Consider the following 22,429-nt stretch of genomic DNA (forward strand, 5'->3'; position numbering starts at 1 on the left):
TTATGCAATATTGAGGTCAGACCAAGCCATAAATGATGGTGTGATTTCTGCTTTATATACTTTCTTTTGAATAATTAGAATTATTTCCCACTTGTTTTGGAATGTGAAATCTGGGATCAACTTCTTTTCGGGTGCCTTGATTTCCAGGACCAGAGATTAATTAATTAATCATAACCTTCCTTTATCAGAAATGGACCTAAACCTACTAAAGCTAGTTCATAATTTTAAAATGAAGTTTAACAAGTACATCTTTTTCACACCCAGAGTTATTCTTGCTCCTTATCTCCCTTCTTAGTCTTTGCTTCCTATGTTATATATATATGTCAATAACATCCTTCAGACCCACCTTACAAGTTCCTTTAGTTATTCTCCAGGCTTAGTTTTCTCAGAGTTTGTCATGAGATCCTAATATCCTGATAAACATTCTCCTCTTGTATTTCAAAAATTATTTCAGTGTCTGTCCTAAGAGCTTGGCTAGAAAAACACTTCTTCTCCCTACCTAAAAGCTTTTAAAATTGTTTTAATCTTAATCATGAAAATTGATTTTGTGCATATATCCCTTAATATTTACTAAACTCATATTTGCCTATTCTTTTTGTAGTTGTTTTCTCTTTCTTTTTTGTTGCATTTTTTTTTAACTTTTAAGTGAAGGGGGTAGGAAGGGTGGACTCCCAAGAAGGGGAGCATATAAGGAGGAACACAGACATTCCCAATATATTTAAACTGGGATTAAGGACTTAGCAGAAAGGTTACTTACTTAATCTTGATGCAGTGATTGAGCATGTAAGAGAGTGCTGTCATGATTGCTTGTGTTGCAGCTTAGGAACCTAAAACTGGCTTCTCTGTGAGCTAACTTGACATACAAAACTTCACTAACCATATTTACCCTGTCCTAGAATTCTGTGAATTGGAGAGTTTCATTTATGTGCTATCTTTACCAGTATTTTCCCTGTCCTTTCTAAGTAGTCTGTCTGCAAAAAAAGTCTGACTTCACAATTTCTTTTCTGATTAGCCAACCTTGTGCTTGAAAGCAAATGTCCCAACCTTAAATGTAAGTTTAAGAACTTACTCTCCATGTCCTTAGATGAAAAGAAGACTCTTTGGCCTTCTCCTCCAGATTAGATCAGCAAGAGTCTCAGCTGTGGACCCTGGTCACCACTAGCACTTCTGGTGTGTTGGGACACTGTTGACTAAGATTTACATGCATTATCGTCCTCTTTCCCCCAGCAACCTACAAGGTCCAAAAACTTAGCAAATATTCAGAAAAGAGAGAAGATGTCATAATCCTCTGTACTTAATTTATCAAAGCAAATCTAAATAAGTGGTAAGCTTATTTACAAATTGTCAGCAATGTTTTATTTTTTCTGTCAGTAGTCAACACTGATTGCATACTCCCCATTCAGATGGGTTAGACCTTTGGAAATATTTCCTTGCAAGAGAACTGTTGCTTGCCTCTGTGTTTGTGTTTAATTATATTTGGTTTGTCTCATTTCAGCCATATTTTCAGAAGACAAAAACACCATAGAGCCTGCACATAAGGTTAAAAATGCCCTATCCCTTCCCAACACTCCAGAGCCAACAATAATGCAAGAACCGCTGGTGGGCAGCCAAAAGAGAAAAGCAAGGAAAACCAAGATTACACACCTTGTCAGGACAGCAGACGGCCGGGTTTCACCAGCAGGAGGTTCTCTGGGTAAGCAGAGCTTTAGACAGAGATGACCAAAAACAGCAAATGACTGTAAGACAACTTTGGCTCCACTTTGAATAATGAGGCATGACCTATGGCTTTCTGTAAACTTCCAAACATGTTTTATTCTGTTTTAAAATCATGGCGGTTTCCATGAGCATATCTGCATTTCTGGGAAGGAAAGGTAATTTTTAGGATAGTCAGCATTTCTTTCTCAGTATGTATAAAAAAGTCTTGATTAAGTAAATTCCAGAAGATCCTAGACTTCTAAATATCCTGTGTGAATCAGTGTTTCTCCATGATCTGCTATGCAAGCCTTGACAAGCTAGATTACCAGGTATTCAATGCAGCGGATGGAGGAATGTTTAAACATACCCAATGTTTCTTATAAAGCTGATCCTGAAAACTGAGGCATTTCTTCTTGGTTTTTTTTTTTTTTAAGATGTATTTATTTGAAAAACAGAGAAAGAGAGAAATCTATTACCTGCTGATTCACTTGGGCAAAATACTTAGGGCTGGGCCAGGCTAGAACCAGGATCCTCGAACTCCATCCCATGTAGATGGCAAGGACCCAAGTACCTAGCCCACACACATTAACAAAAAACTAAATTGACTCACACCAGCTCTCCAATATTGGATGCAGGCATCCCAAGCTAGTTTAACATACTATACCACAATGCATGCCCACTTTTAGATTTCTTGAGCTTTTTGTCTAATGCAACCAGTGAATTTCCCCATTTTCTATCATGGCCTTGGATCTGTTTTCATTTTCTGGTGGCTTCCCTGGCAATAGAATTGACCAAGGAGCCCAACACGAGGTGTGGGGCAGTAATGATGCCTAGAACCTGCTTCAAATTCTTGGGGTGCCATGGCAGATAGGCACTAGTGGGTTTATCTGGTGTCACTTTGTTTCGAGTTAATCAGGATGTTACCAGAAATGACTAGTTTGCTGAGTTAGAATTAGAGAGCAAGTAGTGAATTTTATTTACTATTTCTTGTGTTTAGCATATTCCGAATGTTATTACTACCTCCAATTGGATAGAGGTGGGATGAAGACTAAAATCTGGCTGTCCTGCCATTTAGTCAGCAGACCTCCACATCGTTGCCTTTGTATTTTGGGGTCTATGCCTTTTGTTTGTATTTGTTTATCCTCATTCACACACACACACACATATATATATATAATTTAGTTTTACTTGTTGAAATAATGAAAGATTTTTTAAAAACTCTCCTTTTATGTAGAAAACATGATACTTAGGAAAGTTCTAATGTGACATTTATAGTTCTTATCAGTTTCTTTCTAAATCAAAAATGTTTTTAAAACCACCATAAAACAAATCTGTTTCATTATAATGGTTTCATAATAAAGACTGTACACACGCTTTTAGCAGGAATGTTTACAAGGTATTTTATCCAGCACTTCAGGTCCTTTGTTTTGTTTCTGTTAGAGCTTCAGGATAAAATAACAATCCTGTTGAATCCTACTGAGATTGATTAATTTGATGTTTAGACCATCATTAGTACTGGTGTCAGAACATACCAAATGTCTGAGTTGCCACAACAGTGCCTGCTGCAGCGTCATGAGAAATGTTTAGCCGGTTGGGTTTGTAAAGGCCACTTTGGGGCATATCCAGGCCCCTCATTCAGGAGTTTGATTTTGGCCAAAGCTCATTTTTCCTCTTTCCTAAACTGACTCATTCTTCAACCTTGAATAAAACACAACTTCTCTACAGCTTAGCACTAGGCCTCAGTACTGAAGGATTGCTGCAAATTAACTTAATAAAGGGACTTTGTTACTGTGGAAGAATTCTGTCAGAGCTTTCATGCTCCGTGGAAAGGTAAAGAATGTTTGCTCCTTTCACACCGCCTGGCAAGGTGTCTTCTCTGCGTCCCCTCTCTGGAGGAAACCGAACGCTCCTCTCATGATAGATCTCCCTTTTGTTACAGATGACAAACCAAAGGAGCACCTGCGGAGAAGTCTCCCCAAGGTAGCTGAGGCCGACTGCAATGATGAGTGCTCCCACCACCCTGAGGCCGAGGAGACTCGGAGCAGTACTCCAGAAATGCCCGCGGTGTCTGCGTTCTTCAGCCTCGCTGCATTGGCCGAAGTGGCAGCCATGGAGAATGTGCACAGGTTAGAACTTGGATGAAGAAATTAACATGGGAACCAGATGACCCTTCCTGACATGATTTGAGACATTTTTCTCAATACTTTAGCCCTCAGACTTGCTGCAAGAGCACTATTGATTGTATATGTTAGAAAAGTCTGTGAGCTAATTAGCAATGTGGGAAAATAAGAGGGAATAGAGCCAGCCCAGTATTTTGTGTGTATTACCGTGTAGCTTAACCCCTTTTTCATAAAAAGCCTGGAGCAGGGGGACCCGGTGCGGTAGCCTGGCGGCTAAAATCCTTATGGATCCCGTATGAGTGCTGGTTCTAATCCCGGCAGCTCCATTTCCCATCCAGTTCCCTGCTTGTGGCCTGGGAAAGCAATTGAGGATGGCCCAAAGCTTTGGGAACCTGCACCTGCGTGGGCGATCTGGCGGAAGTTCCTGGCTTCTGGCTTTGGATCAGCTCAGTGCCAGCCATTATGGCCACTTAGGGAGTGAATCAATGGACAGAAAATCTTCCTCTGTCTATCCTCCTCTCTATATATCTGACTTTGTAATAAAAATGAATAAATCTTTAAAAAAAAGCCTGGAGCAGGAAAGCAGCTTTAACTACTTAGCTGAGCTCTGGAGTCAGATGGTGAGCCCAGATTGGAGTTCTGGCTCTGACACCTGAAAACTTGAGAGATCTTAAGAATCACCATTCACTTCTGTTGGTTTGTCTTTTTCCTTCTTTATAACAAAAGGAGGTGGTACTTTTGCTTCAAGTCTAGTGCTTCTGGACCTCAGTGTTCACATCTGTGTTATTTCTTAAAAAACATTTGTTTATTTGAAAGTTGGAGTTACAGAGAGGAGTTGGAGAAGGGGAATGGAGAAAGAGGGAGGGCTTCCTTCCACTGGTTCACTCCCCAGATAGCCACAATGACCAGTATTGGCCGGGCCGAAGCCAGAAGCCAGGAGCTTCTTCCTAGCCTCCATTATGGGTGCACGGACCCAAGTGCATGACCTGTTTCCTGTTGCTTTCCCGGATGCGTTAGAAGGTAACTGGAGGGGAAGTGAACCAGCCAGGATTTGAACCAGCACCCATATGGGATGCCAGCGCCAGAATAGGCAGCTTGCCCAATTTCATATCTCAACAAAAAGCATAATGATACTCTCAAGGAATCATGAAATTGTAAAAAAAACTCTGAACACAGCAAAGTCCCACAGAAGTAGTATTAAATGCTCAGTGTATATTATAGTTATTGGGTTCTTTGGAAGAGCAAAAATAGGTTTTTGTAAATTCAGGCATTTTGTGTTTTTATTCAAAATGGATAACCAATGCATGAGGTCCTTTTAATCTGTGGTACAAGAGATGTGGAGGTCTGGCCCCCGTACCACGTCCTGGAGGCTCTGGTGTGAGCTGTGTTTGCTTTCTGCTCTTTACCTGTCATGTCGCAGTTCTAGTGCTTCTTCAGAGCTAGCCCCTGGATGTTTCCAAGAAGTCACATTGCTTTTCATGTGTACACTGCAAGTTCTAATAGCAAGTGAGTGCTGACAGACGCTGTTAAAATCCACCAATGTCTCAGAGGACAGTAATGCATAGATATTGCTCCACTCCTGGAGCTTCACAGACACATCCAAAGGACAAACACATGCACCTGCAAGAGAATTAAAAAATTTCTGCCTAAATCTTACAAAGTGTTCCAGTGAAATGTGGAAATAAGAGATTATGTAAGAATATAGAAGGGAATTGTACTTCAGGCTCAGAAAAGTCATTCCACAGTCACCGTGGCTGCTGCCTGCGTTCTCCTAACATGATTATGATTGCTCAGTTGCTCTGTTAACCTGCCTTCCATGACCCCCAGTTTGCAAATAGCTGAAGGCTACAATAACCCTTTCCTCCCCGATCCCTCCCCTCTTACCTCCTACCCTTGCACACTCCCTACCTTGCTGCTGCATGGAATCATTTGCTCCTACCCAGGTAAACTGAGCTCCTGTCTTGCTATGTCCTCCTCCCAGGAAAACAGCTGCTCCTCTTCCAGTGCTAGTCCTTGATCCTCTTCTCCCAGTCCTCCTCCAGTGCCCCAGACTACCTCTGTACGCTGTATAGGTGCCTCTCTCAGACAAGCTGCCCAGAGCATCGGCATCAGCTGTTCGTGCACTTGTCTCCTCTCAGGATATTTTGAAAGCCAAGCCGTGGTTTTATGCATGTTTCCTGCTTGCTTAGGCAGTTGCTGTTACCTCAGTGAGTGAATGACCAATTAAAGGAATGAATAAATAAATGAGGTAATTTTGGAGATCTGTCCTTCCATGTTAGGGAGCTGGCATACAAGCAGTGTGATACAAGTGAAGGATATAAATGTCTTTTTTTTCTATTATTAACCTCTGTTGAGAAAGAACAATATAGATGAGTAGAATTTTAGCATCAACCTAGCAGTTTGTTAGGGAAGTTAAAGCACTTTGGAGAGGATTACTTCTCATTTTAGCCTTTACCTCTTGAAGTAGATCTACCAACCAACCCTTTGTCTACAACCTGAATGTATTTGTTCCTGGGTTGCATAACAATTAATTATTAATTATGCATCACCTTGGTCCATAATTTAGGAGGTGTCCCACAGAATTGTGGATAGAAATATATACATCTATAAACACATATATTATAGATGTATCTATTTGTGTTGAAGATTTATTTCTTTATTTAAAAGGTAGTTAGAGCAAAAGAAATAGATTTTTCCCTCTGTTGGTTTCCTCCCCAAATGGCCACAACTACCAGGGCAGGCTGGGGCCAGACAGAAGCCAGAAGCTTCACTCAGGTCTCCCATGTGGGGGCAGACGCCCAAGCACCTGGGCCATCCTCCACTGCTTTCCCAGGAAAGCACATTAGCAGAGAACTAGTTTGGAAGTGGAGCACCTGGACGCTAACTGACATCCATATGGAATGCTGGTGATGCCAACAGCAGTTTAACACACTTCACCACAATGCCTGCCCCCAGAGGCAGAAGCACATTACCCACATTTTGCCCTGAAAAATGTAGCAGTAGGTTAAAAACCCAGCATAAAAGGAGCTTTGAAACACGCACAGCATTCTCACCAACGTGTGTTAAATGTCTGTTTTAGTTACTGCTGTTTTATATGAAGGAAAACTCACTAAACTTAACTCTAAAATTAGCCTTCACACAGGCGATAAAATGTCACCTTAAGATTTATTTTTTTTTTTATTGCAAAGTCAGAGAAGAGGAGAGACAGAGAGGAAGATCTTCCGTCCGATAATTCACTCCCCAAGTGAGCCGCAACAGCCGGTGCTGCACCAATCTGAAGATAGGAGCCAGGAGCCCCCTCCAGGTCTCCCACACAGGTGCAGGGTCCCAAGGCTTTGGGCCGTCCTCTACTGCTTTCCCAGGCCTCATGCAGGGAGCTGGATGGGGAGTGGAGCTGCCGGGATTAGAGCCAGTGCATTCAAGGCAAGGACTTTAGCCACTTGACCACCGCACTGGGTCCGATAAAATGTCACTTTTTGATGATGGTGCAGTTAATTTACCAAGCACATACCCCCAATTTCTGAGTCAGTATCAAAACTGAAGACGTCACTTTTTGCTCTAATTTGCTGCCTAAGCAAGCTTCAATCATGTCACAGGAAAACATGAAGAATCCTGTTTGGCTGCACCCTACCTCGCCCCAGAAGGAGATCCATCAGTTAGGTGTACCACATCATTGTTTCCCATCATGCTCCTGACACCTTGCCCTCTCCCACTGATGAAATGGAGCTCTCACCCTATTCCTCTCTTTCTCTTGCGGTTTTTGTACTACATTGTTTATCTTTTATTCCTCCTTTCTTTCCAATGCTTACTAAAATTCTTATGATCTGTTAATATACTAGGTATATCATTTTAAACGCAAAAGTTTAGCAATTTGATTTCATCATCTTTAAGCAGAGTTGAACATATTGAGCAGTTAGTACTCATAGCACCCGTATGTGAATAAACAGATTCATCCAGAGGTTTGATTATAACACATTTGGTATTTTTTGAAATCCTTAAGCATTTTGGGTTATTAAATGATCATCAGAGTCTGAAGTCCCCAAATGTTGTAATTTGTCTGAGTTGTTTTTCTCTTTTTCTGCAGCAAGACAAACTTAGATATATTTGTGGGGCATATATTGCTTGAATCTTAAAATGTCTTCTTTTTTTCTGTGTGCTCTGAAGAATTTACTCCATAGGAGGGTTGGACCAATGGGAGCATTGCTATGACTTCCCATATTTTCAGTGTAGTCTAGGAAGCAAAGACGTTTCTAGGGCACAGAGCCATGGGTGTGTGTTATCTCTGCCTGCTAGGACACATCTTACTCTGTGTTTCAGGATAAAAAACTCTAGTAATTGCAAGAAATTTTAAAGAATTTTTTCATGACCTCAAATTAAATTGTTTCTTACTATGAATTAATCAAAAGCTTATTGGAAAACTGGCTGTGTTTGGCATAGTTCCAATCTACATGGTAGAAATTTCCATGAATTTTCTGTTTGTGTGAAATTTTTTTCTCTTTTTTCTTCCTTACATTATTTTTGCAAGATTTATTTGTAAAGGGAAGGTACACAAAAAAATAAAAACCAAAACAACAACAACAAAAAAAAACAGAAAGCGAAATTTTCTATCTATTGGTTATTCCCCAGATAGCTGCAATAGCCAGGGTTGGGCTAATCCAGATTTAGGAACCAGGAGTTTCTTTCAGTTTTTCCATATGGATGGCAGGGGCTCAGATACTTCTGCCATCTTTCACTGGTTTTCACAGGCCATTATCAGGGCTCTGGGTATGAAGTGGTACAGCCGGGAGATGAGCTGATGTCCATATGGAATTTTGGTATCACAGGCAAGGACTCAGCCTGATTCATCACAACGCTGGCCCTTGGATTTTTCTTTTAATCTGAAATTTCACATTGGTACTTGCTTCTTTCCCAGTATATACTCTATGTACCTAGGAGACTTTTCTTTTTTTATTAGAGGGGTTTCATTGTTTCTTCATTGCTCACTTTTCATTCATTTAGAATCACAATCTCTCTCTTCATTAATGCTACTGTTGGTCTGAAGTTTTACACTGAGAGTGTTACATAACTTAAGAAACGAGTCTAGAGTTTATCAGTTATTAAGGAAAAGATTTCCCCTTGGAACAATCCAAAGGATGTGTCTTTTTAGTACCATTGGGTCAAAAGGAAGGTAGTTGTCCCAAAAATGACTGTAATTCAAAGTTTTCCACTTCTTAAGGAGTCGCACCTAATGTGTTGGTACTGCAAGTTTCATGTCTATAAAACATGAAGTGATTAGTTGTTAGAGACCAGAGAATATGTTCTTGAGTTGTATCATGGTCATTGACATGAACTTGGTGAGGGCAGAGAGGCAGGAAAAGAGAAGGAACTCAGAGGACAAAATGAATCTTGAGTAAATGACGTAAGTAACAACAGATCATCAACAGCTTCTCTGAAAATACTTGGAAGTTTTTTATTTGTTATTCAAAATCCTCTTCTGCCTCTGATCACACACCTTGAGTAAGTGACCTTTTTTTGCTTGTTTTGCAGAGGTCAGAGATCAACTCCGCTCACCCATGATGGACAGCCAAAAGAAATGCCACAGGCTCCTGTACTTATTTCTTGTGCTGACCAGTGAAGCGCCCTTTAATTGTCAGACCTTGTGCTTTACCTCCTTCCCTAGCCTTGTCTTTACCAAGGGATGCTAGTGAGTCCACGTGGTGGAAAATACAGACTGCAAACAAGTGGTTTTGTGCCCTACCTGGCGGCCCGGATTCACTTGAAGCAGAATTGAGCATCCTGGCCAGTTTGTTCTTTCAGAACCCAGAATCTTTGAGGGTGATGTTATTTGTTGATACTGAGCAGAGGCAGGACAAGCCTGGAGCTTTGCTTTCTATTGAAGGCTTTTGGCAGTAACAGGTGGTAACTTGGTAAAAGGCTGCCTTTACTGTAGCTCATTCAGCATCTCTTTTACCAACCAGAGAGTGTGAAACTAGTTTCATATATTACCTAGTTATTCTTTAAAAACAAAACAAAAAACAAACAAACAAAAACTGACGCACTGCACTAGTTATTATTAGATATTCTTAGTCTTTTTTGTACATGGAGATTTAAGTTCTAAGATGGTTTATATAATAGGTTATACCTACATTTATACTGTAGAATAAATATTAAAAAGCCTGTTCCGAGACTCCTAGGCAGCATGGACAGGCAAATGTACCATTGTTAGCGGTGTATGCTCGGCCTCGTGGTCCATATATTCTGCACTTTTATATTTGCCACCAGAGTGGTAGTTTGCTGGCAAAAAAAAAAAAAAAGAGAAAAATTACAATTCTTACAATCTGAATTTTTTCTTAGCTTTGAATGACCAAGAAGAATTTGCTTGGGGCAAATTGTGGCAAATATTTTTTCCCAGAAAGGGGAAGAGTCCTGCAGATTACAGATTATTAATGTTTTCATGCCTTGAGGATTCTTTTATTTTTACACAGGGGTCTAAGTGACCAAGGATCGTTCATACAAACAAAAAAAAGACAAAAATATTATTCAGAAGTGACCTTAGTATTACTTCACTATTCTGACCACATTGAAGACACTCACTTCATATGGACTTGGAGCTCCCGACCTTTTACATCCATGACAGACAGACTGGACGGGTTGCAATTGCTATGCACAGCCTAATGGCACTGCAGGTGTTTAGAGCCATTTCAAGTTTGTATTGTGCAGGAGGTATTGTGTACACGAAGAGGGAGGTGTGCCTGACCAGAGTGGACCTCTCAGTCGTAGATCCCTCCGCAACTTTCTTGTTTCATTTTTGTGTTTTATTGCTTTTGAACATAAAACCAACCATACATATGCCAGTGCCCAGTGGATTAACTGGCTTAGAACATTGAACATATTGACATAACCACCTGACGTTCACAGTGTCTGGTTTCCTAGCAACAGATGCAAAGTGATAAATCAAAATTAGTCTGAGGCTACAGATTTAACAGGGTATTTGTTCCATAGCACAAAGTATTTCCCCACTCTTGCATCACAGCACAAACTACCAAATTTTAAATATTGGATTCCAGCAATACTTTTTAATGGTTTTCAAACTGGCAGAATTTTGATAGTGCTGGTTCGAGTTTGAAAGCTTTTGAATTAGATCTCTAAATGGTGACAGTTTACATGGTTTTATCTAGCTATCTTATTTATACTTCACTGAATTGTAATGATGATTTGTTTTCTAATTGTAATTTGACCTAATAGCCATACACAAAAAGTGACTCTAATAATACTGACTAGGTTTAGCTTCTTGTGGTTGTAGATATTACTTCAGTTACGGTGCTGGAAAATATGTACAACATACTAACAGGATTGGGAAAAAAATCTAGTTATTTCTATTTTCAAAGCAGGCAAAAAGGGCAGTAAGCTTTGGGATAATATCCTCAAAAATGCGTGTTCACTGTGGGGATGGAGGAAGAAGGAATTAGTAAGAGGTTAATCAGAAGCTATACCTTAACCCCATTCACATAGATATATAAGTGAGCAGCCCCAGGTTTTAGCATACTATTTTTTATTATGATGCTGTTTTATTAATACTTTCTAAATTTCAAAGCAAAAGTGAATGTCTGAAAATTTTTGGGTCCTGGTGTTGGTGGCTGTTGGAGTTTTGGACCACATGCTAATAGTAATTTTAAAATTCTGATTAGCTAAAAATCCAAAAAAAAAAAAAAAACAGAGAAGCTAACACCACAAATTGTATGGTGCAGAACATGCACCTTGACAATGGTACTAACTTGTTATTCTGTAGAACACGTTAGACTAGATCTGTTTTTGCCAGCGCACCCCCCTTCAGTCCTCCAATTACATTTCACTAGACTTAAGAGATTGCTGTATATTCATGGGACCTTTTTTAAAAATGAAGCAAAACAGAATATTACTTTTTTCTATGTGATTAATATCTTACTTGATCTGCTTTTTCCTAAACCTCGGTGGCTTTTTCCTTAGTCAGGGGTGGGTGTGGGAGGGCATTTTACTGCATATGACTGTTTTCAGATACTTTAAAACAAGTCCCTTCCCCCCCCCCCCTTTTTTTTGGGTAAAATGTTTAATTTTTAAGTGATTAAGCTCTGAGAGTAGCAGAAATCCCGCAAATCTTTCTAGTTCCTTAGGCACTCGCCTTATCGTTTCTGGGTGAGGTCCTGATTCCAGCAGCAGTGCTTCCCCTCCCCTGAATGTGCTGGAGGGGGTTGGTCTTTTCAGATGATAACTTTGGTTAGCACAAATATTTTAGGCCGCTATGGTAGTGCTCTTCCAATCCCCCATCCGCAGTTAGCGTTCTCACTTCGTATCTCTCATTCTGTTGGATTTGGGAGAAGTCATCTGTTGCTGTGGTGTGTACTTTAATCTGCCAGCAGCCACCATCCACACTAACATGGGTCCCACAGTTTCCTCAAGAGAGAAAGTTGTTGCACCTTATGTATATCTCAAGCAAACCAAAACCTTGTGCTCTTCTGCTTTGTGTTATTCTAAATTGTTGTATCATATCTTTCTGAAACCAATTCTGAATTTAGTTGAAATTACCCGTATTTATGCTTTCAACCTTATTTTCTGGATTCAAACCTGTATATAAATCTTTTGGAAAAAAAAAATTGTCCTAGCCCTTCTCTGCCATGCTGGAAGCGAAAGATTTTGTCTCAGCTGGAGACACAGTACTGTTCCGGTTTTCTGTAGCCTTTTATTTATTTAGTTACTCTGGGTGTTTCCTATGTAATTTTGAAGTGTGTAGAATATTTTATAGTAACTGATTCTGCAGCTCTAAGAAGCTGAGTGAAAGACAAAATACTGTAAGACATATTTTAAGTTTGTTTTTATTTGGGTACTATATATGCGATTGGGAAAAGGAAAAATGTCCCATGGCCACATTGGAAATACAGGTTTTTCCCCCAAATTAGGTCAGGTCCCATGTTTCAGATCCAAACTATAAATTCATGAGACTCCCTCTTGAGGAGTAAATCTTGAATGATAAATCATCTTGCAGGATAGATCGTGTAATTCAGTCTTTTCCCCACAGATATCAGAAATTGCCTAATTCTGTCAAACTCTTACCAATGCCATGTCTTGAAGCCATGCTGAAATAATTCCCACATTACCATTGTTAACTCTAGTTCCTGCTGTTAAAATTGCTGGAGAATAAAGTAGTGATGGAACACTATGATCGAAATGGAGCATCTAAGCAGGTGTGATGATGCGCAATCCAACATGTTCATCCCCCATCATTTTCTGATTAAGTCAGATGCTTCTATAAGTCAGAAAAAAAATGTGATGTTGCAGACGTTGGCTCACTGTGCAAGAAAGTCTGCACCTATGTAAACTCTTGAGCAAATTACAAATTCATAGGATGGGAGTAAGCTGAAAACTAAATGACCTGTATAGGGTGGGGTGGGAAATACCAAATAACTGTTCCAAGTTGGCATTTGGCGTTAATGTGAAGCAGTGGGACCATGCTGCCTGCTATACTACTGTATGAATCGTCAGTGTTGTGAAGACCCGCAGCTGGAGAATGGAGGATGGTGTGCACACAGCAGAGGAGGAGCGTCACCGCTTTATCGGAGAAGGAAGGAAATCAGGGAAGGCCTGAAGTCACCGTTTGTAAAGGGAGTGTTGGGGTGCCTGCGATGCTGTTGGAGATGCCCCTCTGATGGCACTGCCCCCCAGCGCCCTCACACAAGGCCAATCCTTTTAGGCTACCTCGGCTTTAAAAGTTCATTTCAGTAAGTCCTGTTTCAGAAGTTTGTCTTTTGTTGCTTCTGCCTTCAGTGCCACTGTTTTTCACTGCAGTGTTCTGACTTCACAAATGGCCTTCTCCGGAGAGAACAATGTATTGCTGAAAATGGGCAGTAGAAGCAAATGCTGTTACTACATTGGACCTGTAAAGTATTCAGAGTGACTGCTTAGGTGGAAATGAAAATTTAGCTTTTCCCTCATAGGTCCTTGTTTTGCACCTTATAAAACGTGTACTAACTGTTAATTAGGTCTTGCTTTTGTTTATACAAGCATTCCCAAAGAATTTGATTTGAATTTCGTTTTATTTGAGTTTGGAGTTTTTGATAATTATCATATTTAGATTGACTAACAGCATCCTTAACAATAAAAAGAGAAGCAATTGTTCAGTTCCTATTACCAGCTGTGTCTGGTGAAGTATTCAGGGTTTGATGGACCGCTTTGCTTAGTTTGGAAGTGATAGTTAAGGTTATTCTACTCCATATTAAATGACTTTTTCTTCTCACTGGGGACATGGTTCTTCCCCACGTTTCAGAACAAAGAAGCAACAAGAGTAACACAGAAGATAAATAGATTTGACTCCTTCATACATCTCCATCTGTGCTATCCTTTCCTTCAAAGATAAACAGATACATTTTTCTAAAATTAAGGGGTATCCTCTTGTGGCCAAATTTTATCTGTGGTGGCATAATTTATACAAATACATTGAGAGGATACCTTGTAGTTAAAAGTTCGAGGGCCACAGTTAGTGCTCAAAACTGATCTTGGCCTTGAACTGATTCTTATGCACAAAACAAGTAATTGTGAACATTACTACACCTTCCAAAGATTTCCTGCTACCTTGGGCCAGAACTGGTTACCGAGTCACAAGAAGCTGTGGCAGTGTCTCCAAACCCTTCCACCCACAATGCAAATCTTACCTCACTAGCTCGAACCTAAACCACAGAGACGCGCATGTTTCATGCATTCACACTGGCTTCACTTTGCGGCCCACCAGGAGGGGCCTCATGACCCCTGACACCTCACATCAATGTGCCTCAGCTTTAAGAGTGATGGAACTGGGGGAGGGAAGGTTTGCAATCTGGAGCTCAGCAATGTTTTCTTTCTTTTTTTTTTTCTTAGTTTCATCAGCACTAAACACGTCTCTTGCTCTCAGGAATTTGTCAAAAAAAAAAAAAAGAAAAACCACCTGAGATTCCACCAGATTATAAATTTTTTGCATAGGTTTGAATTGCTTCCTTACATGTCATAAATTAACTAACCATAGCTTCATTTGACCGCCAGGTCTTGAGTCTGTTGACAGTTTCAGCATGACCGAATTGCTCATGTTTTATTTTGTTTTCTTTTTCTCTTTGCTTTCAGAAAATCAGCTTGGTTCTCTTTAGAGTTGGTGTAAACATGCCATGTAATAAATGATTTCCACTTAATGGTACAACAAAATTATTGCTTTCTTAGATGTATGTGTAGTAAAAGTCAATATACACGTTTATATAATTTCTTTCTTCAAAATCTTATACCTAATTTGATATTTCTAAAAATTGCACATGTAAGTCATGTGTATAACATGCTAAAGTACTTTAACTGTGATCTTAAAACTGAATAAAAATATTTAATAAAAATTTGAAATATTTTAAAGATATTATTCAAATATATTTCTTTATGCTCACACTGCCGTCTGTAGGCTGTGTTCCTACCGCGTCCTATATTCACTACACTCAGAAGGAAGGAGGACTTCCGTGAAGGTGTGGTATTTCAACCATTCCAGAACACTCAGTGATCATCTCCCTCTCAACTGTGTTCACATGACGCTCGCTACCATCTGAGCAGCCAGGGCTGCCTTTTCCAAACACAAAGAATGGAGGTGAACCCAAAGGATGAAGACATGCTCAGTCTCCCACTTGGGCCAAAAGCCTTGGAACACCTCCCTGGGATGAATGATCTGAACAAACAACCGTCCCTGAACTGCAGCAGAACCATTAAGGCTGTACTCTCAAAGCTCATATCCCAGCTGCGTGGGGCACAACATACCTGCCCCTCAGTCTGGGTGCGTGTCTTTGGGAAACTACACACACGCACAAATTATCAACCAGTCTTTGGATTCAATGATTTTGAGTTCTGACTCAAAATCCACCCGTTTCACCATTGGTGACGTTTATTGTTGTTTGTTAACATCCCTGAACCACACTTCATTTATCTGAATATATCGCACCACTGCTATGGGCATGGAAATGATAGGAAAATATTGGTGTGGAACCTTGTATGAAAGCTCATTAAATTACTATTGGTGATTGCTGCTTTGATTTCAACCATAAGTTTGGCAGGTTTTGATAGGATATTGAAATCTTCAAAATAAACTCGTAGGAGCCTACTGCTTAAAGGTAAGCTGTATCAGAGGACTTAATGGTGTCGAAAACTAGGACTCGGTTGAATTCACATCAGTTAACTTACATGTAGCACTCTAAGACCTTTCTCTAGATTTTTTTCTGCCTAATGAACTATGCAAGATACTCCAGCATGCTTCCTTTCTATTAAATGTTTGTATATAGGGAGCCTCATATCAACGATGCTGTTGGAAAGTCAGTAGCAGAATATGCTCATGTGATTTTCTGGCTCTGTGTGTAGCATACAATTGCATCTATTCCTTTGAATAGAATATGAAGCGTCTTAAAAAGGAAAGTGGGGCTTGACAGGAAGCTAAAACTAATATATGGACTGCATTCCATATGTGCTAAGAACATTAATACTAAAGGTGACAAAAGTTATTAATTTGTCACAAGCTTTTTTACCTTTTTCAAATTGCAAACATTTTTCACTTATGCAAATATGGCGTACTGTCATCCCATGTTCTCACCACCTAGTCTTGCATTACCAGTATTTTACCAATTTTTATTTCATCTGTTTCCCAGCCCTTTTTTCCCTCTCTATCATAAGCCTCCACTCTGGCAGATACATATAACCCGGAAATATTTTCAATTGTGATTAGTTCAGATGAAGCCTTTACAAATGAATGTATAGATAGATATAGATATAGATATTATAGATATAGATATATTGTGGATTTACCTCAGCAAAATTTCAAGAATGTATGTAGTGCAGAGCCAAAGAAAGCAGTGAAACCCAAAGAATAGAGATAGGAAAGTGACCATCTGGAATTAATACCACCAACATCTGATATCTGCATTTACCCTTTTCAATTCAGTTTCCAGGGAGGCGTTATTTTAATTTTTTCCCCCTTTGGTAGTCACTTATTTGAAAGGAAGGGTAATAGAGATCATCCAACCACTGGTTCACCCCTCAAACGGCCATAACAGCCAGGGCTGAATGAAGCTGAGCCCAGTAGACTGTCATTGTATCTAGGTCTCCCACACGGATAGCAGGGCCCATGGACTTGGCCCATCTTCCATGACCTTCTCCAGCACATTCGTTAGAGGCTGTATCAGAAGCAGAGCAGCCAGGAATTGAAGCTGATGGGAGGACCAGCTTTGCAAGCCATGGTACTGGCTCTGAGATTGAACTTATTTGATCAAAGAGAGCCCTTTCTTGGATGTCTTTGAGAGGTGGGGAGAGATTGTCATTTTCTATGATTTCATTTTTCCAGACTTAAAGGACTAGAAAGGATTAAAGGCTAAAACTTTTATAATTGTGTGTGTCTGTGAATAATATGACCTTAGATTTTCCCCTGCAACCTTGGATTTTTCCCTGCAATACCAAGTTCCCACTGCTCTCTCCCCACATTTGCAAGAGTGGAAATCTACTGGGGGAGGAGAGAAAATTTTACATGATCCCTGAAAGGAAATTGCTGGAGATTAAAAGCTGCAACCCTTGGTCAGCAGGCCAGAAATTACAGGCTTTGTGGAAGAGAGAAAATGAAGACTCACCTCTCTTGCAGACTCTTTACCCTAGGGAACGTTGCAAAAGGTTTTTTTTTTATATATATAAAAATTCTGCCAGAAGAGAACAATGTGAGACTTGTAAGTCTTTGATGGTATAAACGAAGAGTTGCATAAACAGGTCTTACAAGTCATGTGTAGGAATTAAAATTAAGATCAGCATGAAATATATTCCAGAAAAAGTTCAATTGATTTTCTAGATCTTTTCTATTATTGATATTGTCTGTGGTGCTTATAGAAGGCCAGTTAAGGGGCTGCCATGAAGGCATAGCATGCTAATTCTCCACCTCTCAGCACTGGCATCCCAAAGGGGTGCCAGTTTGTCTCCCCACTACTCCATTTCCGATCCAGCTCCCTGCTTCTGGCCTGGGCAAAAAACAGAAGATGGTGGAAATCGTTGAGCCCCTGCACCCGTGTGGGAGACTTGGAAGAAGGTCCTGGTTCTTGGCTTTGTTTTGGTCCAGATCAAATTGTTGCAGCTTTTTGGGCAGTGAATCTCTAAATCTGCCTTTCAAGTAAAAATAAAAACTTAAAAAAAAGGCCAATTAAATACAACGCGTATCTCCCCAAAATAAGCATATGAAAACCCTCAAAAATATCTACAAACAATAGAAAGAAAACGAAAGGAGATGGTCATTTGATGCAGCTGGTAAGCCATTTGGTGCACTCGCATCTCATTTTGCAGTTCCTGGGCTATCTTGTATAATTCAGTGCTAAAGTATCTTGTATAATTCATTAGGCAGAAGAATTTTATAGAAAAGTCTGAGAGTGCTACGTGTAAGTGAGCAGTTTCTGTTCACATTGGGAGGCAACAGATGATGGCTCAAGTGCCTGTGCACCTTGCAACCAAGGAGGAGGTCTAGACTGAGTCCTTGGTTCTTGGCTTGCCTTAACCCAGCCTCACTGTTGTAATATTTCAATAGGAAATCAGCGAAGGATTCCCTGTCTTTCTCTTTCAAATCAAAATGTTTAAAAAGGAAGTATAATGGATGCAAAAATGTGTAGTTATTTGCCATATTATTTGAAATATTTATTGAAATACACTTAAAAGAACAGTAGAATTGATCTAATAAAAGTTTCCCCTCCAAAATATTGTATAATCTAAACAAATATTGGGAAATGTAGATATTGTCTTATAAAATGAAAGTGTTTACTTCTGTAGTTCTATTTCATGCCTTGGGGATTTAGCAGTGTATTAAGAATACATTTAAGGGGCAATATTTACACATGAATACTTGAATATTTAAAACCTTTTTATAAAGCGAATATAAAGTCTTTGACACACTGATGCCAGTCTCACCTGCATTAAAACCTGTATTATTTCAATCAAAATCAAAATTATATTATTAGAAATAAAATCGCTTACAGTGTTTCATGCTGTTACTCTGCTTCTAAGCCAGGGGCTAAGAGTTCTCCATTACCCCACAGGTCATCATAGTTTCTCACATTGCTTGTGGCATGCTCCCCTGACAGCCACGCACTCATTTAGCCTGTCTACATCGGATGCCTACTATGTGTAAATAGCAATGAGCCAAGCTTCTGGAAGTGTCCCCTACAAGGGAGGGCTAAAGACAATGTTGAAATGTAATTCTTAGTTTGGGGACGGAAATCTCAGGCTGTCAGGGAAAAGTGACAGATGAGTTCCGTGGGAACTTGACCATGTATAGTCTTAAGATTTCAAGAGAAAAAAAAAAATGGGTATGTGTTTCTGTTCTTCATTAAAAAGTTTTATTTCGAGAATTCTCTCACAGAAGGGAATTTTGGCCTAAAGAAAGAATGGAGAGAGGGTCACAGAACTGCAAGCTGACAGATCCACACATGAGCTTTTGGGGGGCAGATAGACCGATGATCCAGTCTGGGTTTGTGTGTGTCCTGAGCCATGGAGCTTTGCAATGGCATGGATCCCAGGACTGAAGCTGTGTGGGCTCAAAAGTCAGCATGGCAGGGCAGCCAAAGGCTTGGCGTGAGCCAGTGCTGTTTGAAGGTGGGAGGTCAAGAAGCACAGCTAAAGCTCCTGGCCTTGGAGTTCAGGAATGCTGGCAACCAGCTGGAGTGATTCCAGTCTTCCTTTTCCTTCTCCTGTTGCTCTTTTCTTCTTGGCTCGCTGTAATTCCGACTCTTGCACACTGTTGGAATCTATTTTGGTTTTGAGTCTTTGAATTTTTCTTCAGCCATACCCCTTTTCCTCAAACAGCTATTTCATATTTCCCCATCTCCTGCTTTATCAACTAAGAAGAAATGACAGATCTTTATGGGCTGGATGAACGACTCAGGAAATCCATAGCTGGGGAATGCCTGGAGCAAAATGGGTCCTGCTGGGATGGACTGTCCTTTGTGTCTACCGCCACACTCCACTGTGGGTTGCACCTGCTCCTCCTGACCCAGAGCCTTGACTGCAGAAAGAACCCATTTTACAGGACTGTGCAGAATTACTTCCTCTGGGAGCAGCAGGCACTTTGTATCTACTTTTCAAACCAAACGTTTAGCTTCGTATGCCCAAATCAAAATCCCATTTCAGGATAGATAAAGGAGTTCTTTAGCTTAACGCTGCAAACATCTGCTCTAAGACGGCAGATCATCTCTGTTAGGTATGCAAATGGCACTGTAATTTATGTGTGAAATCAGAAAAGTTTTAGGAATTAAAAGAGCTTGAAGTTCATCAGGCATCTGTCTAGGGTCCAAAGACTGGCAATAAAATTCACGTTCCTGTGAGGTTTCCATGGGCTTCCTCTCCCCACCTCCCAAAGATCTTACTTTAAGTAAGTTGAAGACTTACAGAGCAACATTTGCAGAGGACCTAGTATGTGCAAAAGAGATAGGTGCATTACTTGTAAACACCTCCACAAGCCCACCCATTGTGGCACCTACAATTCTAGCCCAAATGCCTGAGAGTAGCTCTATTAAGTATGGTACATTCCTTCCTACAACACTGAAACTGGAACAAGACCAAGAATTTTTCTTCTATATATGGGCGTTTATCCATGTGAGTTACTTTTTTTGGGTTCCCTTTTCACTCCTACCCACACATTCAATATTCCATATGCCTTCTCTTAAACAACAAATGGTTTTCTAGTCCGGGTGTGCATTTTCCCAAGTTGCCTCTGTGTGACATTCTAGCCTGCCACCACCACTGCCAGTTCCGCAGCCTGAGATCTATTTTAGATCAAATCTGTCCCAGCTTTGGAGCCTACTTGCAGAGAGTGGCAGCAGCAGCCATTGGTGATGGGATGAACGAAGTCACAAATGAGCTAGTGAATAAACTTGCCTGGGGAAGAGCAGGACTTTACCTGCATTCAAAGGTAAGATTCCACAGCAAGCGGATCCTGGAAGCTTCCCCAGGCCCTGGCTGCATAGAGAACTGCTGGCCCCAGCAATTCACCTTGCTCTACTGAGGAGCAGGGTTGCCCTGCAGCTTCCTGGTGTTGGAGCAGAGTCAGGAACTTTGAGATTAGATGAATGACCACAATTGAGCAACATGAGTCACTATTCTCATCCTAATTGATTTTTTTCTTAGTCAATTTTATTTTGAGGTTCTCACTTTCTCATTTGAAAGCTAACCTTTTAGCTTTACGTAAGCCATTTTATCATCCGAATTAAACAATACACACACACAGTTCTGAACTTGATCTACAGGCAGAAAGGTGACCCATCCTCATGTCAACAATGAACTTGTGGCCCCAGCACAGGACTTCCTTACCTGTATATGCCTTCACTGTCAAGCGGATTCAGTTACCCTCAGCCAACTGAAGTCTGAAACTAATAAATGGAAAATTCCAGAAAAAGTGTGTGGGGCTGGCATTGTGGCACAGCCAGGGAAGACACTGCCTACAATACCAGCATCCCAAATGGGCATCGGATCAAGTCCTGGCTGTTCCACCTCCAATCCTGCTCCCTGCTAATGCATCTGGAAAAGCAGTGGAAAATGGCCTAAGCACTTGTGTCCCTGCACCACGTGGGAGACCTAGATGAAGAATTTATGCACGAGGCCATTTCCATATATACATATCTTTGGAATTAAAGTAGGAAATTAAACTGCTGGCAGGTAATAGGTGATGGCACATGTAGCTGAGTCCCTGTCATCTACATTGGAACTTGGATTGAGTTCCCGGCCTAGCCCCTAATATTGTGGGCAGTTAGGAGGTGAATCTATGAATAATAGATTTCTCTCTGTGTCTCTGAAATAAGTGTTATAGACATATAGTTGTGTGTGTGTGTGTGTGTGTGTGTGTGTGTGTGTGAGAAAGAGAGAGAGAGTGTATTTTTTCCCCCTAATTGGATAGGGGAGGTGCCTTTACCAAGCAAATGTGGCTTCTGGGTTGAGGAATATGTCTGTTTCCACGGAGTCTCTTTTTCTCTGACATCCACCCCAGATCAACATGACTTAGTTTAAAAATCATTTGAGCAGACTCTCCTCTGAACCTCCTGGCATTTCTTGTTCCAGAGCCAGAGGACTATCTCTCAGTCTGTCTCTGGCTCCCTCCCAGGGAGTGTACCTTGGTCCTGCAAGGAGGTCCCCTAGGGAGGCAGGGAGACAAAGGCCCCACTAGACAGCTTCAATTCATTTGCACATTCCACTTGGCTGTTGTTACCAGTCAGAGAATATTCTCCTGAGATGGCTAAGACCTGGTCTGTTTCAAATGACTTCGAAAGGACAATGCTCTCATTGCATACTTGAGGAAATTGCCTGCTGTACAGAGGAAGAGAAGCGGCATTCTGAAAATATGAAAGTGACACATAAGTGTAAAATGGAAAGCAATTTAAATGGATTACTGGACAAAAATCCACTAGCCCAATGAGCATAAATAACCTTATTGAAGGAGGGTATTGTTCTCAGATAACTTTCACTGTTTGGAGGAAATTTCTTTTTTTCTTTGAGTATCATTAGAGAGATTTGAGACTGAAACATGTTATCAAGGAGTCAGATTTTTCCACTTGTATAAACAACTCCACTGGAATGTCTGTGATGGTTTGGCAGGCAGGGAA

At 40.5% G+C, this 22,429-nt stretch overlaps 1 protein-coding gene across 10 annotated transcripts in view; it reads left to right on the forward strand.

The window, feature by feature from the left end:
• The window catches only part of BBX (BBX high mobility group box domain containing), a 278,443-nt gene extending 265,816 nt beyond the window's left edge, over positions 1-12,627 (forward strand). For all 10 annotated transcript variants that reach the window (XM_058661831.1, XM_058661829.1, XM_004593214.3 and 7 more), the window contains 3 exons: positions 1,496-1,693; positions 3,635-3,821; positions 9,342-12,627. In XM_058661831.1, the coding sequence (XP_058517814.1) occupies positions 1,496-1,693; positions 3,635-3,821; positions 9,342-9,429 (473 nt within the window). In that variant the 3' untranslated portion in view covers positions 9,430-12,627. The remainder of the gene's footprint in view (positions 1-1,495; positions 1,694-3,634; positions 3,822-9,341) is intronic.
• Positions 12,628-22,429: the final 9,802 nt, after the last annotated feature.

The sequence above is a fragment of the Ochotona princeps genome, chromosome 3, assembly GCF_030435755.1.
Source record: "Ochotona princeps isolate mOchPri1 chromosome 3, mOchPri1.hap1, whole genome shotgun sequence".
Taxonomy (NCBI): Eukaryota; Metazoa; Chordata; class Mammalia; order Lagomorpha; family Ochotonidae; genus Ochotona; species Ochotona princeps.